General features: G+C 37.9%; 1 protein-coding gene across 1 annotated transcript in view; it reads right to left on the bottom strand.

The window, feature by feature from the left end:
- LOC306874671 (NLR family CARD domain-containing protein 3-like) overlaps nt 1-17735 on the bottom strand; it is a 28820-nt gene that overhangs the window by 8142 nt on the left and 2943 nt on the right. Inside the window, exons 5-8 of the mRNA XM_079424878.1 lie at nt 14582-14786; nt 12660-14424; nt 11532-11651; nt 4905-5209 (exon numbers count right to left, since the gene is read on the bottom strand). Of these exons, the coding sequence (XP_079281004.1) occupies nt 11561-11651; nt 12660-14424; nt 14582-14786 (2061 nt within the window). The 3' untranslated portion in view covers nt 4905-5209; nt 11532-11560. The remainder of the gene's footprint in view (nt 1-4904; nt 5210-11531; nt 11652-12659; nt 14425-14581; nt 14787-17735) is intronic.

The raw sequence follows: 17735 nt of genomic DNA, 5'->3' as shown, positions 1-17735 counted from the left end.
GAATCTATCTGCTCAGTAACAGAGGGATGGATGATTAGTAAAGGTATGAATTGAACCAATCATGAAGTTCACATGTAACCTTGCTATTTTAATGCATTTCTTAACATAAGCATGCGTGTAATTTTTGTTCAGTGTCTGTGATATATTTATGTTTACAAGTTTTGCATTTGAATCAATAGGGACTCCGTAGCTCAGTAGTGCTGAGGAATGCTGGGATTGTTCTGGTACACAGTTTTGCAGACGCAGAAAAGTAAAGCGGTCGCTTAATACAGATCCTCCGTCTCAAGCGTATTCTTTCAGTTAAGATGCACAACAGAAACATTGGTGATGAGGATAAAGTTATGCTCTGATAATGGCACTCATTGGAAGTATAGGTGAATTTGCTCTGAAAGCAGAATCTTGTTCAGCTTACATTGAACGGCTGGAACAGTTCTTTGTGGGGAACGACGTAAGTCAGGAGACGCAGGTCACAACACTCTTGAGCGTAATGGGAGCAGCTACCTGTGGTTTACTGAGGAACTTGGTACAACCAGACAAGCCAAAGGATAAGTCTTACAAAGACATCATGGACACTTTAAAGAGTTATTTTGAACCAAAGCCGTTACTGATTGTGGAAAGATTCAGTTTTAATCTCTGCGATCAAAGAGTTGATGAGACGGTGACAGAATATGCAGCGAGTTGTGAGTTCAGGGAACGCTTGACGAGGCATTGTGTGACCGATTCGTGAGTGGAAGCCACAACGAAGCCTGCCAGCGACGGCTGTTGTCAGAATCGAATCTGATGTTTGCACGTGTGTTTGAGATCACCCTGAGCATGGAGACGGCTGAGAAAGACACGCAGCAGTTAAGAGGACATGACTCTCACTCGGCTGTTGAGCATAAAGTGGACGTTCCAGCCAAAGAGGGAAGAAGTGCTATAGATGTCATGGAAAAAATTACAGTGCTCAGGTATGACATTTCAAAGATGAAAAATGCCATAACTGCAGGAAAACTGGCCACATCAAGAGAGCCTGCAGAGGAAACATGGAAGTTGGAAAAATAAAGCCTTATGCTGAGAAAAATACTAAGTATGTGGAGGCAGAGGAAGTTGAATTGCCCATGTTTACGCTGTGAAGTTATAAAACAGCAAAAAGTCATTCACTGAGACGTTTAATGTAAAGGACAAGGAGATTATGATGGAAATGAATGCCGGCGCAGCCGTGAGTATCATATCTGAGAAACATTTCCAGGCTGCGTTCTCAACAGAGCCACTGGAGGACACTAGAGTCATGTTGAAAACATACACAGGAGAGATTATGCCTGTGTTGGGACAGTTTAATACTCTTCAACTGATTCAATTACACAAGACTTGGTGCCACGGAGTACATGTAAATCTGTTATTCATGGATTGGAGAAAGACTTTGGGGAAAGTAATTTTTGTAATTATTGATCTGTACATTTAATTTTGGCTTACACTTACATACTTTGTTGTTTAATGGTTTATAAGTGTATATACAAACATTCATTAGTCTTGAGCACATTCAGTATAATCACTGTATTTGATCATTTACATTTTGATTCTTACAGGAATCGTTCACCCAAAAATATAAATGGTTATAATGTACTTCCCTGCATGTCGTTCCTAACCTGTATGACCTTCTTTCTTCTGTGAAACACAATAGATGATATTTTGAATATTGTTGCTACACTGTAAAAAAATATACATTTTGAAAAATTGTGGAAACTGACAAATGAATATTGGCTCAACAAACTGCTTCCCAATAATTGTCCCAAAACAAAAAAATGCACTGTAGTAATTTTAGCTGAAGGTCTGAAGTTAAAATTAAAAATATACATTCACCGAACATATTAAATTGTGCTCAGCCAATCTATCAAGCAGAAGTGAAAAATCTGTGTTGTCTGAACAAGCTTTGCAGCAGAAAACACGTGCACACATGCGCCTGAGAGAAACCGTTACTGTAGTGAATTCAACTTCCTGTGCGCGGGAGAGCGAGAGAGCGGAGCCGATGCTGAAGGACGACAGAACATCATTTACAGACGGATTTTCTATCATTGAAGTTATGCTACGTATACTGAGTTTTGTATTTATTAAGTCATGTTTCATGTACTACATTGTATTTTTCAGAGTAACAGTGAATTCACTCCTTTACTGTGTCATGCTGGCGTTTATAACCTAGTTTAGCTCGTACTGGTCTCTCGGTAGGAGTGTGTGATATATATCGTCTGTGATAATATTGTAATTGTTGTTTTAATGATGTGGGATTTGACATTAATAAACATTTACAGTGTGTTTTTTACTGCATTATTCAGTCTTTAAAATGCATTTAGAGTGATCACATATGATATGGGGGCAGAAAATGTCATTTATGTCATTTCATAATCATCATCACACGAAGAGTGCCGTTTTCCCTCCAAAAAGCAGCATGATTACAAATATGATATTGATTTTATACAACAGTTCAATAAACAAGACGTTAATATTAAATGGACTTTTTTGCCTGTTTTTGCTCTATTTCTCCAACAAAAATCATTCCAAACACAGCCACAGCACTGTTTTGTGTCTCTGAGCAACATGCTGTGTTTTGTTCCTGAATGAATCAATCAACCGTTTAAATGATTCGGTTCAATCGCAACGACTCACTTATTAACAATGACTTGCTGCCACCTACTGGCCGTTTTAATCTCACATTTAAATTATCTTTTCATTTTAAAATACTTGTAAATATCAGTATTCAACGTTTTATGTTTAAAACACTTTTAGACAAAAATGGTTTTACAAAGATAAAAATACTCATAAAAGGTAAAAATCTATTTAAACTTATTGGAAAAGATTAATTTCTATCACTGCTGTGAACTAACCTCACAGAATATGAAGAATATCAAAAACATTTATGAGTCAGCTGTCCACAGTAGTCCTTAATATACCAGCACAATAACACACTCAGAAAAATATTGTCTCATTATCGATAAAATCCCAGAAAATATTTAGATATCATTTTGTCAATATCACACACCCCTATGTCTCAGCTACCTAAAGTTACTATTTATTAAACTAAATTATTTTGATCTCACTTTATGATGAATATATGAAATGTATGAGACACAAGGAATATGTTTCTGCTATAACTATGTTTTTGTTCCCATTAGTGTAACCCATCATTGCTAGGTCTGAGGAGAAAGGAACCACTATGAATTTCACTGAGTATTTAACAGTAGTTCTTATTGGATATATGTTTATTTCATATTAGTGTCAAATACTATTAGCTCTTAGATGTAATTTGTGAGGAGTTGCTTTATTGTAATGTAGGCTGCTAATTCTAATGTAGACTTAGTATTGACATTATGTATTTTTTTACAGAGTACAGAGCCATTGGAGAACCACACAACTGTAAAGAAAATGGGAATTATTGAAATAGTAAGCAGCAGCAGTTGCACTTCAAGGGTCCTGTCAAGTGTGCTGAATGTCTCCGTTGTCCTGGAAGAGGAGCTGGTGCTTCACAACTTAGGAGGCTTTGTAAATGCATTTATTGTATTATTTTGGATTATTGTATGTACTCATCAAAATTTGGTAACTCACAGAATTACCAAAATTTTTTGCCATAAGTCAGATATATTAAGGTTCTGCAATATATAAATATATTGTGGAAACTTAAATTCCTGTAGAGCTGCTTTGCAACGATTTGTATCCTAAAAAGCGCTATACAAATAAACTTGAATTGAATCCTGGAGTACAACAAGGATTTAAAGGGATAGTTTACCCCAAAATTAAAATTCTGTCATTAATTACTTACCCTCGTGTCGTTCAAAACCCATGAGACCTTCGTTCATCTTCAGAAAACAAATTAAGATATTTTTGATGAAATCCGATGATGACTTTTTTTTGATAAAACAACGGTCTTATTGATGTGGAACGACAGGAGGCATGTATTAATGACAGCATTTTAACCTCAAAGTACCTCTTATGAGTTTTTTGGCAAACATTTGACGTGTAAGATGCAGTTTCATGAGCTCAAAGTACCTCTTGTGAGAATGGTAGAGTTCATGTGAAATTACTCTAAGCACTGGTTGAAGGAACCTCAGATACATTATTACTATTATTTATTAAATTATTATTATTTTATGGTGTTTTCAACATTTTTGCACGTTTGTGAATATATTGTATAAGGTGCAATTAATAAGCTTTGTGTATCTTATGAGAATTAAAATGCATGATTTTCTAAGGTTTACTGTGTAGAAAAGTTCAATGTATTTATAATTTTAAAGTATTTTCACAATATTGTTGTATATTTTCATTAAAAGTATTAAAATGTGGCAGTGTTTAGTGTATCATTTAGTAAGTTTTTAATTTTCTTTTGGGACAACAGGGAATAAACAATTCAGTAAGGTTGCTTTAGCACTATACATTTACCAATACACATTTTTAAATTAGGTAAAACAAAAAATGTATGCTACTACTATTTATAATATTCATTTGGGCCAATAACTTGGTTTGGTTTGACTTCTTTTTTCCCAGCTGGCTCAACATATTTTCTCATTGAACCAATGTTAACAGACTATTGCCACAATTGATCAAATTCAGTTAGCAGAAATACAATTGGTTCAATGGAGAAATGTAGATGTAATCAGTCACTAGAAAATTTGTTGGAGAGTTGAGGAGGTCTGACATTTTTTACAGTGTAACCAAAGTTTGGGTATTATTGCTTTCCATTGCGTGGACAAAAACATTTCTCAAAATATCTTCTCTTATGTTCAGAGAAGACAGTCATGCTGTTTTGAAATGATTTGAAGATAATTAAAGTGACGACAGAGTTTTATTTTTGGGTGAACTATCCCTTTAACATGAAATGTTTTTGTTTGGCAGTATTTTCACACAGTTTTTGTGTTTAATAATATAATAACACTTACTGTAGTTTCTGTAGTTTACAGCGTGGATCCTCCAGTAGAGCAGAGAGCAGCTTCACTCCTGAGTCTCCTGGTTTATTACAGCTCAGATCCAGTTCAGTCAGGTGTGAGGGGTTTGATCTCAGAGCTGAACTCAGAGCAGCACAGCCTTTCTCTCCAATACTGCAGTAACTCAGCCTGCAGAGAGAAAGAGAACAACTAAAGATGAGTTAAGTTCATTCACTGTTTGTCACAGACCCATGAATGAGGTGTCAAATCAACCGGATCATTGAGGAGAGGAGTGCTGTATCTTTTCTAAGTGATCGGACCTACCATGTTCACACAGCGGATGAAAAAAGCAGGCAAAAAAATCCCATACACTTACAATGACGGAATGTTCATGAATTTGAATCTCAACTGTCACTTTCACACACACACACACACACACACACACACTCTCTCACGCACACACACACACTCTCTCACGCACACACACACACTCTCTCACGCACACACACACACTCATCAACAGAAACATACATTAGCTGAACCCTGTTTGTTTTACGTGTTATTTATAACAAACCATATTACAGATGTGTTGTCAGATTTAAGTTGAACCGCGGTCCTAGCGCGTGCCGTCCACGAACCGTTCCACCCCTACCTCATATCATCATATTATTATTATTATTATTATTATTATTATTAGAATAGCCTATATCTCAATGAGTCTACTTAAAGAAAGAGAAAGAAAAGAAACTAAATAAATAATTTCTAAATTTTCTACCTCATATCATAAACACATAGAAATGTAAAAGTATTCATGGCAACCCGTCAAAATAAAAGTTTGGTTTCACTTGAAGACATTGCGGCAGAAATATATTACTATTGTTCAGTAATAGGCTACTACTACTAAAATTATTAAAAGCTTATTTTTCAGGAATAATCATACAATATTTCTTCAATGTTTTAATTGTAATATTAAATCCCCTTTATTTTCCAAAAAAACAAGATTTCATTTTCATTTTCATTAATTAAAAGATAAATTAAATGAATGTTTTATGCCTTAATAAATGTAAATACACAACACAGAGTTTCTGAGGAACAAAATATAAATGTTAGAATAAATTAAACTTGTTTTTATACTTTTAAATAATTAGACAATAAAACTGAATTTGGTAACAATAAAACATAAGTTTGGAAAATATAAAACATTTAATTGGGCCCTAAACATTTATTTTTTGTTAAATAAATTGATGTTAAATTGTTTAAGTTTCATGATTTTAATTAATTAGACACACTTTGATTAGTAAAATTTAATTTGATCATTAAAAAGATATGTAATTCAGGTCCTGTTATCATGATCATTACCATCTTAAAGCCTTCCTTGGGGCAAAATAGGAGAAAGACAAATGATTATCAATGTACTTATTCACACGTATGTTATCCAGGCGTTAATCCACAAGTACTTTCTAGATACAAAGTAAAAAAATCCTTTCTTTGCTACATCACCACCGCGCAGTTTGAGCGCAGCTCCGAGACGTGACCGTGACGTCTAACGTGTCAAATATTATATAATTTGTATATTATGTATAATCATTCTTTAAATGTCAACTCTGTATTTTTGCATTCCATTAATTTAAAAAAACAAAGGCCTGAATACTATGGGATTTTTGCCAAACGGCTGGCGAGCGTATGCACGTTAATTCTCCTGTCAGTTTGCTTAGAGAGTAGAAAAACTGCAGTTATCACACCCCATACATGCACTCTCACACACACACACACACACACACACACACACACACACACAATTACACACACACACACAATCACACACACTCACACACGCACACACAATCACACACACACAATCACACACACACACTCACACACACACACACACACAATCACACACGCACACACAATTACACACACACACAATTAAACGCAAACACACAATCACACACGCACACACAATTACACACACACAATCACACACACACAATTACACACACACACAATCACACACACAATCACACACGCACACACGTGCAGACTCACACACACGAATCTCACGATCACAAACTCTCCAGTCTGAACTTATGGAGCTTTTCCGCTGCATAGTGCGGCACGGTTCAGTACAGCTCACTTCTGGTGGGTTTTCCACTGGGAACAGTACCTGTTACTTTTTTTAGCACCACCTCGGCCGAGGTTTCAAGCGAGCCGTACCGTTAGCAAAACATGACGTTTAAACTCTGCTGATCTCTGATTGGCCGGAGAAAATTGTCACCGATTTAAATCAGCACAGCCAGCGAAGGATCAAACGCAACTTTTGAATGAGCGCACCTTTTTTAAACAACCAAAAAATGGCTGTTTCGTTGTCTGTTGAGGAAGTACAGATGTTCCTCTCGTTGATAGCCGAGGAGCGGATCCAGCGAGAGCGTGATGGAGAGACGCAGAATTTAAACGTTTTTCAGGAGTCACGGCAGTAGAGGTGGTGCAACTATAACGACACGTGAATAATCCCGTCCTCTCTAAAGCGGTACTAAACTGCAGTGCAAACACAAAACGAGCCGAACTGAGCCGTGTCGTGCCGTTCTGAACCGTGCCGAGCCGAGTCGTACCACGCAGTGGAAAAGAGCCATTAGTCAGAGGGTGCAAGGATAACCTATTCTTTAAGTGACTGTCTACTGCTAATCTAGTTCATGAGAATAAAACTCCCACACAATGATGTACAAGTACAGGGGTAGACAATAAGGGAAATTTGTGTCTTTTGAAGTTCACTGGCCCAGGTCAAAGCGTCGGGTATTGATCCCAATAATCACGAAAAAGAACAGTTTGCTTGAACAACATGAATAACATTTATTTTTTTAAGGTAGGTTTAGTGCAAAGTGCAGCAAAACTGTGCAAAAACATGAAACAAGTGCAAATAAACCTATTGCATAGGATTCATTCTCCGTAGTCACACAGCAATTCATTATATTATGTTCATACCATAGGTTTCATACACGTTAACGTTTCTCTAACTTACTTGTCTGCATATGTGGGCATTGATCTGCAGAGCTCACAGTAAACCTCTTTTTTTTTCTTGATCGTAGCCCAGCTAGGGGTGGGCGATATGGGAAAAATATCATATCACGATTTTTTTTTAGAAATATCACGATTCTTTGTCATGTTGGTTTTACAAGTTGTCTGAGCATTACAGCCAAACTAGAAAGACAAAGCCTTTCAAGGTAACAAAAAAAAAAAAAGACATGGCAGATATTTAGGCCAAAGTGGGCGAAGATAAAAATCTTTGTCATCATTTTATCTCTCTTATTAAAAAATAAGAACACATTACAAATACGCATAATATACAAATAAAATAAACAGTGCTTTATTTTCAGGTACAATAGGTGTATTTAGCAGAGCATTCAATGAAATTAAATGAACAAATATAAAAATAAAACACTAGATAGACTGATTCCTAAAGATTTTCAGTCAAGAATAGTGAGTGATTTTTCTCTTTGTGTTTTGTTGTTTTGTTAACGTTAAATGAATAGTTCCCCCAAAAATAAATATTCTGTCATCTGTCTGTCAATTCTGTCATAATGTTTTATTTTTATACCATAATTTTCTCAAAAGTTGTTTTAAACCTGAATGAGTTTCTTTCTTCTGCTGAACATAAATGCTATTTTGAAGAAGGTGGAAAACCAAACAGTTGCTGGTCCTCAGTGACTTCCACAGGATTTTTCTTTCCTGCTATCAAAGTCAATGTGGACCAGCAACTGTTTGGTTACCCTCATTCTTCAAAATATCTTCTTTTGGGTTCAGCACAAGAAATTAATAGAGGTTTGGGACAACATGTGAGTGAGTAAATAATGACAGAAATTAAATTTTAGGGTGAACTATCCCTTTAATGACAGTCGACAGCATGTTTAGTGTCCTGTCCCTTTAAGAGCTGCACGCATCTAATATACAGGCACGCATCCGTTTCTCTCTTAACTATTTACTTTCATTTTAGAGATAACCAACTGAGTCTGTATGTAAACCTTGTGTGTTTTGACAGTATTAGCGCAAAAAATAAGTTAGTTGAGTAATCAGGCGCTGTTAGAAAGGCTTTTTAGTCCGTGCTTCAGGTGTGTGTGCTCAGAAAAAGCGCACGTCAGACCAGCGCGCGAATGAAACATTTAACCAGCAAGGCTTGTGTGCAAATAATGTACTTTTGCGATCGCGAATAAGTGCAGTGTCCTGTCAGAGTAACTCTACTGCTGTATGTCCTGTTGTACAGTATATAGAGACTGATAGAGACGGAGGAGCCAGAACTGTATTTGACATAATGTGTGCTGTAGCACGATACTACCATATTTCTTCAAAAGCAGATCGTGGAGACATTTTTATCGTCCATGATCTAAAATCGTCATATCGCACGCCCCTAAGCCCAGCCAATTCCAGCTGTCTCGCCACTGGGGCTGAAACTTTCTCTGCCTTTTCTTTTCGTATTCCCTTTCGCTTTCCCTCAATTCCTCTGGTGATTTTCTCTTCCTTGCCTTCTCTTTTTTACCCGGCGTTTGGCCGGGTGATGGGGGTTTCAGAAACATGTAGCCTAGCTTAATAGTAGCTATAGGTAGGTGCTGAGCAGCAGTCTGCAGTTTGCGCGCGTAACCGCGGGAGCGAGCAAGGGATCACGTAACGTGTTAGCGGTGGTTACCGAGACGATTTAACAGAAATCAAAACACAGAACCACAGGTAATTAATGTGAAATTAGACTTTTTTTAATCGAGGCATTATTTTTACTGGCCCCACCGGGCTAGTGGTTGGAGCGATCTGGTGGCCCTGACGGTTTTAAAAGTACGTCCGGGCCACCGGGCCATTTATATTGTCGACCCCAGAAGTAACAATAATATTTGCAATAACATATCGATTTGTTGAATAATTAAGTAAATATACTTCCTTAATTTCCCTCTGTAAAGAAACCTCATTGCTGGCTACTCTCTGCTGTCTCAGACTACGTCATCTTAGCCCTTTATCGGCCTCCGTAGCTTCTCTAAAGGCAGCGGTGAGCGGGGGACTGAGCCGTTGCTTGCAATTCACAAACTCAACCGCTACATGCTGCTAAAATCTACACACTGCACCTTTAAGTCGGCCGCCTACTGCTTGATCAGAACAGAAAGTGTAGTTCTGGTCACTTCAGTACAACTTGCTAATCAGTGATAGACAGAAATCAAAAGGTCTCTGATGACGTGCTACTGCTCCATTCATCCATGAGCCTTTAGTCTGTTCTGTCCTGGACACAGATTTGAGGAAACATCAAACATCATTTTTTCCCACTTATGAAGTCGTGATTACGAGCTTGTTGTGTTCAAGTGCTTTAATGTAGGAAAGAATAAAATGTAGCATCCCATTGGTTGACAATCATATAAACATTCACCGCGCTATACATGCAGTTTTCTGACAATTTCAGTCAAATACATGCTTATTTCACTGCTTATAAAACATAAAATATGCTTTGAATGATCGTTCATATCTAGCCTATAAATACAGTACTTAAGCGACCAGACAAAGGGATGTAGTTGTTGTGAGAACAGACAGCAGCAATGGTTGTCCCCTCCACCATGTTTAAAGATTATGACCCGCCCAACTCAGAAACTCTGGAATCAAAATTATTTCTGAATTTCCCAGTAAATATGACTTGAAAGGCCGTTAACATCCAATTTCCCGATTACTCTGATAGCATGTGAAGGAACAATAAGTGTATATACCAGGGGTGCCCACACTTTTTTGAGCGGGGATCTCCTTTAAAAAAATAAATAGGCCTAAATAAAAAAAAGCTGGTTGGGATGTATCTTTATATTGCATTAAGTTAAATTTTTATTTAAAAAATAATGTTCAATAATGCCTGCATTTAAAGCAGTGGTTCTCAACCTTTTTTTACTCCAAGACCCCCTCTTCTCCAAATCAATACTGCAAGCCCAAACTTTTCTATTCACTAAAACCTTCGTATTTTCATGTCATTTTTTCAAACAAAGCAAATTCAAGAAAGATTTAAGCATCCCATGAACACACTTCACAAAAATGTCCCTTAAGTTGTATATAATATCTACAAAGTATGTAAAAGTATGTATCTCTGAACTCAGCGATCTGAAGGCAGCTCGACACCATCAGTGAATATTTCCTCTGTCAGAACAAGCTGTTTGAGCGTCTGATGCCCGTATGTACATGAACACCACTGATCCTCACAAACTTCTCCAAAACACAGGAGCATCCGTTATTAAACTCTGTGTATTCAACTAGGTGAATATCCTGAGCTGTGTTCAAGCAGAAATATGATATTATAGTGATCAGTGCACCGAGAGCACAAATACACACGGTTCGTTTGTGCATCAAATAACAGACACAACACACACCTAATGCACCATCCTGTATGTGACTGTAATCATCTTTACCTTGATGACAATCATCATCCATCAAAACTTTAGGCTACTAGTGTGACCCTGGCTTCTTTTATCCAGCCGAGATAAACATACATTAGTCTTGAGCACATTCAGTTCAATCATTGTGTTTGATCATGCTGTTTGGAAATGACTTGAAGATAATTAAAGTGAAGACAGAGTTTTAATTTTTGGGTGAACTATCGCTTTAACATGAAATGTTTTTGTTTGGCAGTATTTTCACACAGTTTTTGTGTTTAATAATATAATAACTTACTGTAGTTTCTGTAGTTTACAGTGTGGATCCTCCAGAGCTGAACTCAGAGCAGACCAGCCTTTCTCTCCAATCCTGCACAAGGAAAGACTGCAGAGAAAATACAGGAAAAATAAAGATTAAGTTCATTCACTGTTTGTCACAGACCCATGAATGAGGTGTTAAATCAACCGGATCATTGAGGAGAGGAGTGCTGTATCTTTTCTAAGTGATCGGACCTACGATGTTCACACAGCGGATGAAAAAGCAGACAAAAAAATCCCATAGATTTACAATGGAGAAATGTTCATGAAAGCATAATCTAGCCGCTGCCGTTTTCAAAGCAAAACTGTGACATTTCATTCACTGACGCTCTTCAATCAGCGGCTCTAAACCCGGAAGCGCATAAACTTACTTGCCGGCAACCCGCCAAAATAAAAGCTCGCTGATTTCACCTTTGAAAATGATGAAAATTACAATTAAAAATAACAATGTGTCAAAATATTAGCATTTCATTTTTAACTTTAATATAAAATAATTGTGTGTGTATGTAATACTCCCTTTTTAAAATAAAATAGTATTATCACACTTGATTATTTAGTTTATTATTTAATTTAAATAAAAACTAAATAAAGTGCAATATTATTATCACTACTATTAATTTATTTTTTTATAGTTATATTTTATGGGTCACACTGCATGCCGTGGCCTGTGTGAGGACCAAACCAAATCTCCAGGTTCTCATATGAACCAGGCTGAAAAACTTATGAGCTTCTCTGTTTATATGGCTTTCCACACGCACACACACACACACACACACACACACACGCACACACACACACACAAAGAAACATTTTTTTTTTATTCTAATCCAGTATTTGTAATATCAGAGAGTCACAACCCTGTTCCTGGAGGCAGCTCATCTTTGCACAGTTTGGATGAATCTCTCTTATCAAACACACTTGATTCAACACTTCAGGTCATTAGTAGAGCGCTCTGTGATGTTAGCTGAGTGTGTCAAATAAGAAAGACCTCAAAATATACAGAAACAGTGTAGAGAAACACAGGCCTACTGTTTACAATAAAGTCAATAAAACAAAGACACTGTAAAATACTCACTCAATCTTTCTAGATGCTTTGATCACTGGCAGCAGCCTCAGGAGACATTCTTCTGATCGATCATATTTCCTCAGATTAAACTCATCCAGCTCTTCTTCTGAGTTCAGCAGCACAAACACCAGAGCCGACCACTGAGCATCAGACAGTTTGACTCTAGAGAGACGACTGGCACCTGTTCTGTTGTCGAGGTATGTTTGTACCTCCTGCTCCAGTGAACGATCATTCAGTTCATTCAGACAGTGGAACAGATTGATGGATTTCTCTGGAGAGGGATTCTCCCTGATCTTCTGTTTGATGTATTCAGCTGTTTCCTGATTGATCTGAGAGCTGCTTACTGTCTTTCTCAGGAGGCCTTGTAAGAGAGTCTGATTAGACTCTAGTGAGAGACCTAGAAGGAACCGGAGGAAAAGGTCCCAGTGTCCGTTCTCACTCTGTAAGGCCTTGTCCACTTCTCTCTTCAGTAAACTGGTCATTGTTGATCTGAATATATTCCTCTGTCCTGTGTTTTGTTCAGAAAAGGACAGCAGCTTGAATAAAGCAGCAAGAAACTCCTGAATACTCAGATGAACAAAGCTGTACACCTTCCCCAGCTGCAGTCCAGACTCCTCTCTGAAGATCTGGGTACAAACTCCTGAGTACACGGACACTTCTCTGACATCAATGCCGCTCTCTTTCAGGTCCTCTTCATAGAAGATCAGGTTCCCTTTTTCCAGCTGTTCAAAAGCCAGTTTTCCTAGAGACAGAATAGTCTTTCTAGCCTGATCAGAATCAAGGTCATATTTCCCATCATACTTCTGAGTCTTCAGTTTGGTCTGAAAGATCAGGAAGTGTGTGAACATTTGTGTGAGAGTCTTGGGAATCTCTGCTCTCTCTGCTTTACCCATCATCCTCTCCAGAACAGCGGCTGAAATCCAGCAGAAGACTGGGATGTGACACATGATGAACAGACTTCTTGATGATCGGATGTGTGTGACGATCCTATCAGCCAGACTCGGATCATTTATTCTCTTCCTGAAATATTGCTCCTTCTGAGGGTCGTTGAATCCTCGTACCTCTGTCACCTGGTGGACACACTCAGGAGGGATCTGATTGGCTGCTGCTGGTCGAGAGGTGATCCAGAGGAGAGCAGAAGGAAGTAGATTGCCCTTGATGAGGTTGGTCAGCAGCACATCCACTGAGGCTGATTCTGTCACATCAGACAAGCTCTGATTATTTAGGAAATCTAGACGCAGTCGACACTCATCCAGACCATCAAATATGAACATGACTTTGTAGTCTTCATAATCTGCTGACTTAAATTCTTTGGTTTCTGTGTGAAGGTGGTTTAGAAGATCCACAAGACTGAGATTCTTCTGTATCAGATTCAGCTCCCTGAAAGGAAGTGGAAATATGAAATGAACATCCTGATTGGCTTTTCCTTCAGCCCAGTCCAGAATGAACTTCTGCACAGAGACTGTTTTTCCAATTCCAGCGACTCCTTTAGTCAGCACAGTTCTGATGGGTTTGTCTTGTCCAGGTGAGGGTTTAAATATGTCATTGCAGTTGATTGGTGTCTCCTGTGTCTCTGGTCTCCTGGACACTGTCTCAATCTGTCTCACCTCATGTTCATTATTGACCTCTCCACTGCCTCCCTCTGTGATGTAGAGCTCTGTGTAGATCTCATTCAGACGTGTTGAGTCTCCATGATTGGACAGTCCTTCATTGATTCTCTGATATTTATCCTGTAGTCTGGATCTGAGTTTTTGTTGATACACAGGCATCAGTTCTGAGAAAAGGAAATAATTCTTGTTATTGGCAGAGCAATATTTTAGAAATGTATTTTTAGGTTTGATATGTTAGATATTAGATTGTGTCATGAGATTCAGAGACAGAAGGTTCATAATAAAAACACAGGCTATAATCAGCTGATCCAGAGCTCTTACTGGTCTGTAGTGTGTTAGCGAGGTCTGTCTGGTTCATCTTCCTCAGGATGATCAGTGTGATCTTCAGAAGCCCCTCTCTGACTCTGATATGACCCTCGTCAGCATAATGGTCTCTTTCAGAGCATTCTGGGTAATCTGGACTCAGTAGTCTCTTAAAACCTTTCAGCTCACTCTTCATCACAGAGATGATTTTCTGCTCAAGCTCCTGAAATAGTGAATATTACTAAACATAACTGAATTATATCACACCTGCTAATAACTTCCACTGTTTGCTCAGACATCAGCGTCTACAGATACTGAGGTTAAAAGAGGGAGTTTGACTGGATTGGCTGTTTGCTAGATTGATGTTCATCTTTGTGCAGCAGTCAGGTTACATATGGATCCAGCTTCTCTACTTTAGTGATCATTGATCTGCTTTATAGTGGCCTACAAATGATCCTACACTGGTAGGAAAGTAAATGTGACTATTACAGAGAGGATTGCACAGATTTATGAAACATTTGTATGCCGTCAACCCCATCATAGAAAGATGTACATTGATAAATGTGGCGGCAGAAAACAATCGTCGTTTGAATATCACGCCCCTAAAAACACCCCGGTTTAGAAACCTGGCCCCTAGAGTTTACGACACGGAGAAACATAACCCGCCAAAAAGAGGAAGTGATCTCATGAAAGAGAAATTGATTTTACTCAAAAAATAAAAACCTTATAACTCATTTAACCTTATAATTGCAAACAATAGCATTAATTTATATTTATATTAAATACCAGTAAATTGAACGAAACATTCATAAACATTATAAACACTATATAGATCCTTTAGTTCTCCTTAATCCACAAGAAACCCTTTAAATTTAACGCTATTACAAAACAAGAATGAAAAAAATAGTAGCTATAAAATGTTATATTAAACTATGAAGTAAAACACAAATGAGGCTATAGTGGCATTCATTATAATACAACGTCAAGCTGAAATGAATGAATTAAAGCGAAACTAAACGGCATTGGGCTCACAAGCCTCTCTCATTCAACATCCAAATGTTTCCATTTTTTGCCATGTAACATTTGGTTAATAAACTATTATCTATGATGTAAACAAGGCTTTGTACTTCACTTCGCAGATAGCAAGCGCACTCGGGCCGATTCTGTCTGAAATGCGGCACTGTCGGCTCAGTCTCGGCATCGGTGAGAAGATAATGGACCAGAGCCACGCCGACTCTACAAAACACTTCTGGCTGACAGACGGCTTCTTCTATCTGGGCCGATCGCGCGGCAGGTCTACACTCGGTGTAGTTGTGTGTATCTCCTTCGCCCGACTCGGGCTCTGACGGGCCGCTGCTAGAATGAAGGAGATCCGCGCCTGAGAGAAAGATCTGGAGGTTAATCCTGAGGAGATTTCGGCGGACACAGATCTCAAGAGGAACACTTCAGCTGCAAAAGGTAAGTTATTTAATTTATTTAATATTCAGTCGCGTGTTGTTTGATGTTTTAAATGCCACGGAAGAGTATAGTTTTTAGATGGTTTCTATTAGGAGGTTTGCGATGATAACATAGCGTCAGAAAAACCATTCGGTCCCGAATATATTGAGTGTTGATGAGTACAGGCCTAACTGTTAAGCGCGCTCTCTTTAGAAAAACGGGGTGTTTTTTAAATATAAAAAACTGATGAGGTGTATCCAGTGCACGATAATGTTAGCTAATTAAATTGAGTTAAATTCCATTTTGTTTTCTAGAATTAATTCGATCGTCTTTTTCAACGAGTGATTGCTATTGAATCATAGGAGTCGACTCCGCTGCTGGCGCCATAGATATCTATACGAGTGACTCTCTGATTTGATTCACTTAACCATTCAAATGAATCATTTGTGTGTGAATCAAACTGAGCACGCTGTTATAGCACCTGCTAAGACAATTCAATATGTGCAATCTGAATTATTAATAATATTTATTTTGTGGTAACTCTGCTGTTTAGGAAGCTCTGACACAGAAAACACTTTAGATAAGAGAAAGCCGTAAAATGTGTATCATGTTTAGTTCTTGAATGGAGGCCTAATCTGTCAGCTGCATAAGAGCAGGGTCAATTTTTAGACTGAATGAAAACTTTTGAAGTTGTATGAAATATTCTTAATGGTATCAATCCACAATCTGACTTGTGATGCAGCCTGGAATAATCACACCATGTTCATTGGTTTGGTCAGAGGAGACTGTTTCCTGACTGAGCCTGGTCTTGTTTGGGTTCCTTGTCACTGATGCCTTTTGTCTTGCTTAGTTGCAGACACTTAATATTCAGCAATATTATTCCCTTGACTGCACTGACACCATTTGATAATAACTGAACTGAATTATGACAATGTTTTTATATATATTATATATATTAGTAAATATAATTTACTTGTTACTTTGTGGTTTAAAAAGTGTGTTAATGTTTATACTGTAGTGCATTTGTTCATTGTTAATATATATATTAAAGTATTTGGTAATTTTATAATAAAGCCTTTTTAATGTTTTTAAATGGTTGTTTTTGTGTTTCACTGCTGAATTACATTTAGCAGGTTCTGGGCCACATTAACACATCTTTAAATGGTCTCTCACATCTTAACACATTTGGCCCGGGGACCAAGCCGAGTCTCAGCCGGATCTGGCTTGAAGTGTCTGGGCCAGATCAGGGTCACGTCAGTAAATAAGAGTCATTTTACAGGGCATGGGCCACATCTGGGCCAGAGGAAATTGTTTGTGTCTGTTTTCAGTGTGTGGGCCAGTTTTGGGCCGGGGACCCAGCCAGAATTGGGCCAGAAGTGAAGCAAGGTTGTGGCCCAGAGGTGGGCCAGACAAATTTTGCTATCTGGGTTTTGTTCCAGTATCCATGTAAAATATGACCCTTCACATGCGCAATAAATGTTTGTTTCAGCGCTGAACGCTGATTTTACAGTGGACCTTGTAAATTGTGCAGTCTAACTTTATGTTTGGTTGACTGCATTTTAGTTTGATTAATGGCTGAAATGTCAAGTTAGTAACGCTGAAATGTTGTGTGTGAGGCACCTGCGTGATCACCAATCAGTTACATTAAATAAAATAAAGATATGAAGAAAACAAATAAAATGCATTAAGAGTGTCACAAAAACGAAAGTGTTTTTTTTTTTTTATCTGTTAATTA

The sequence above is a fragment of the Barbus barbus genome, assembly GCF_936440315.1.
Source record: "Barbus barbus genome assembly, chromosome: 9".
Taxonomy (NCBI): domain Eukaryota; kingdom Metazoa; phylum Chordata; class Actinopteri; order Cypriniformes; family Cyprinidae; genus Barbus; species Barbus barbus.
This window is presented reverse-complemented; position numbering and strand designations above follow the sequence as displayed.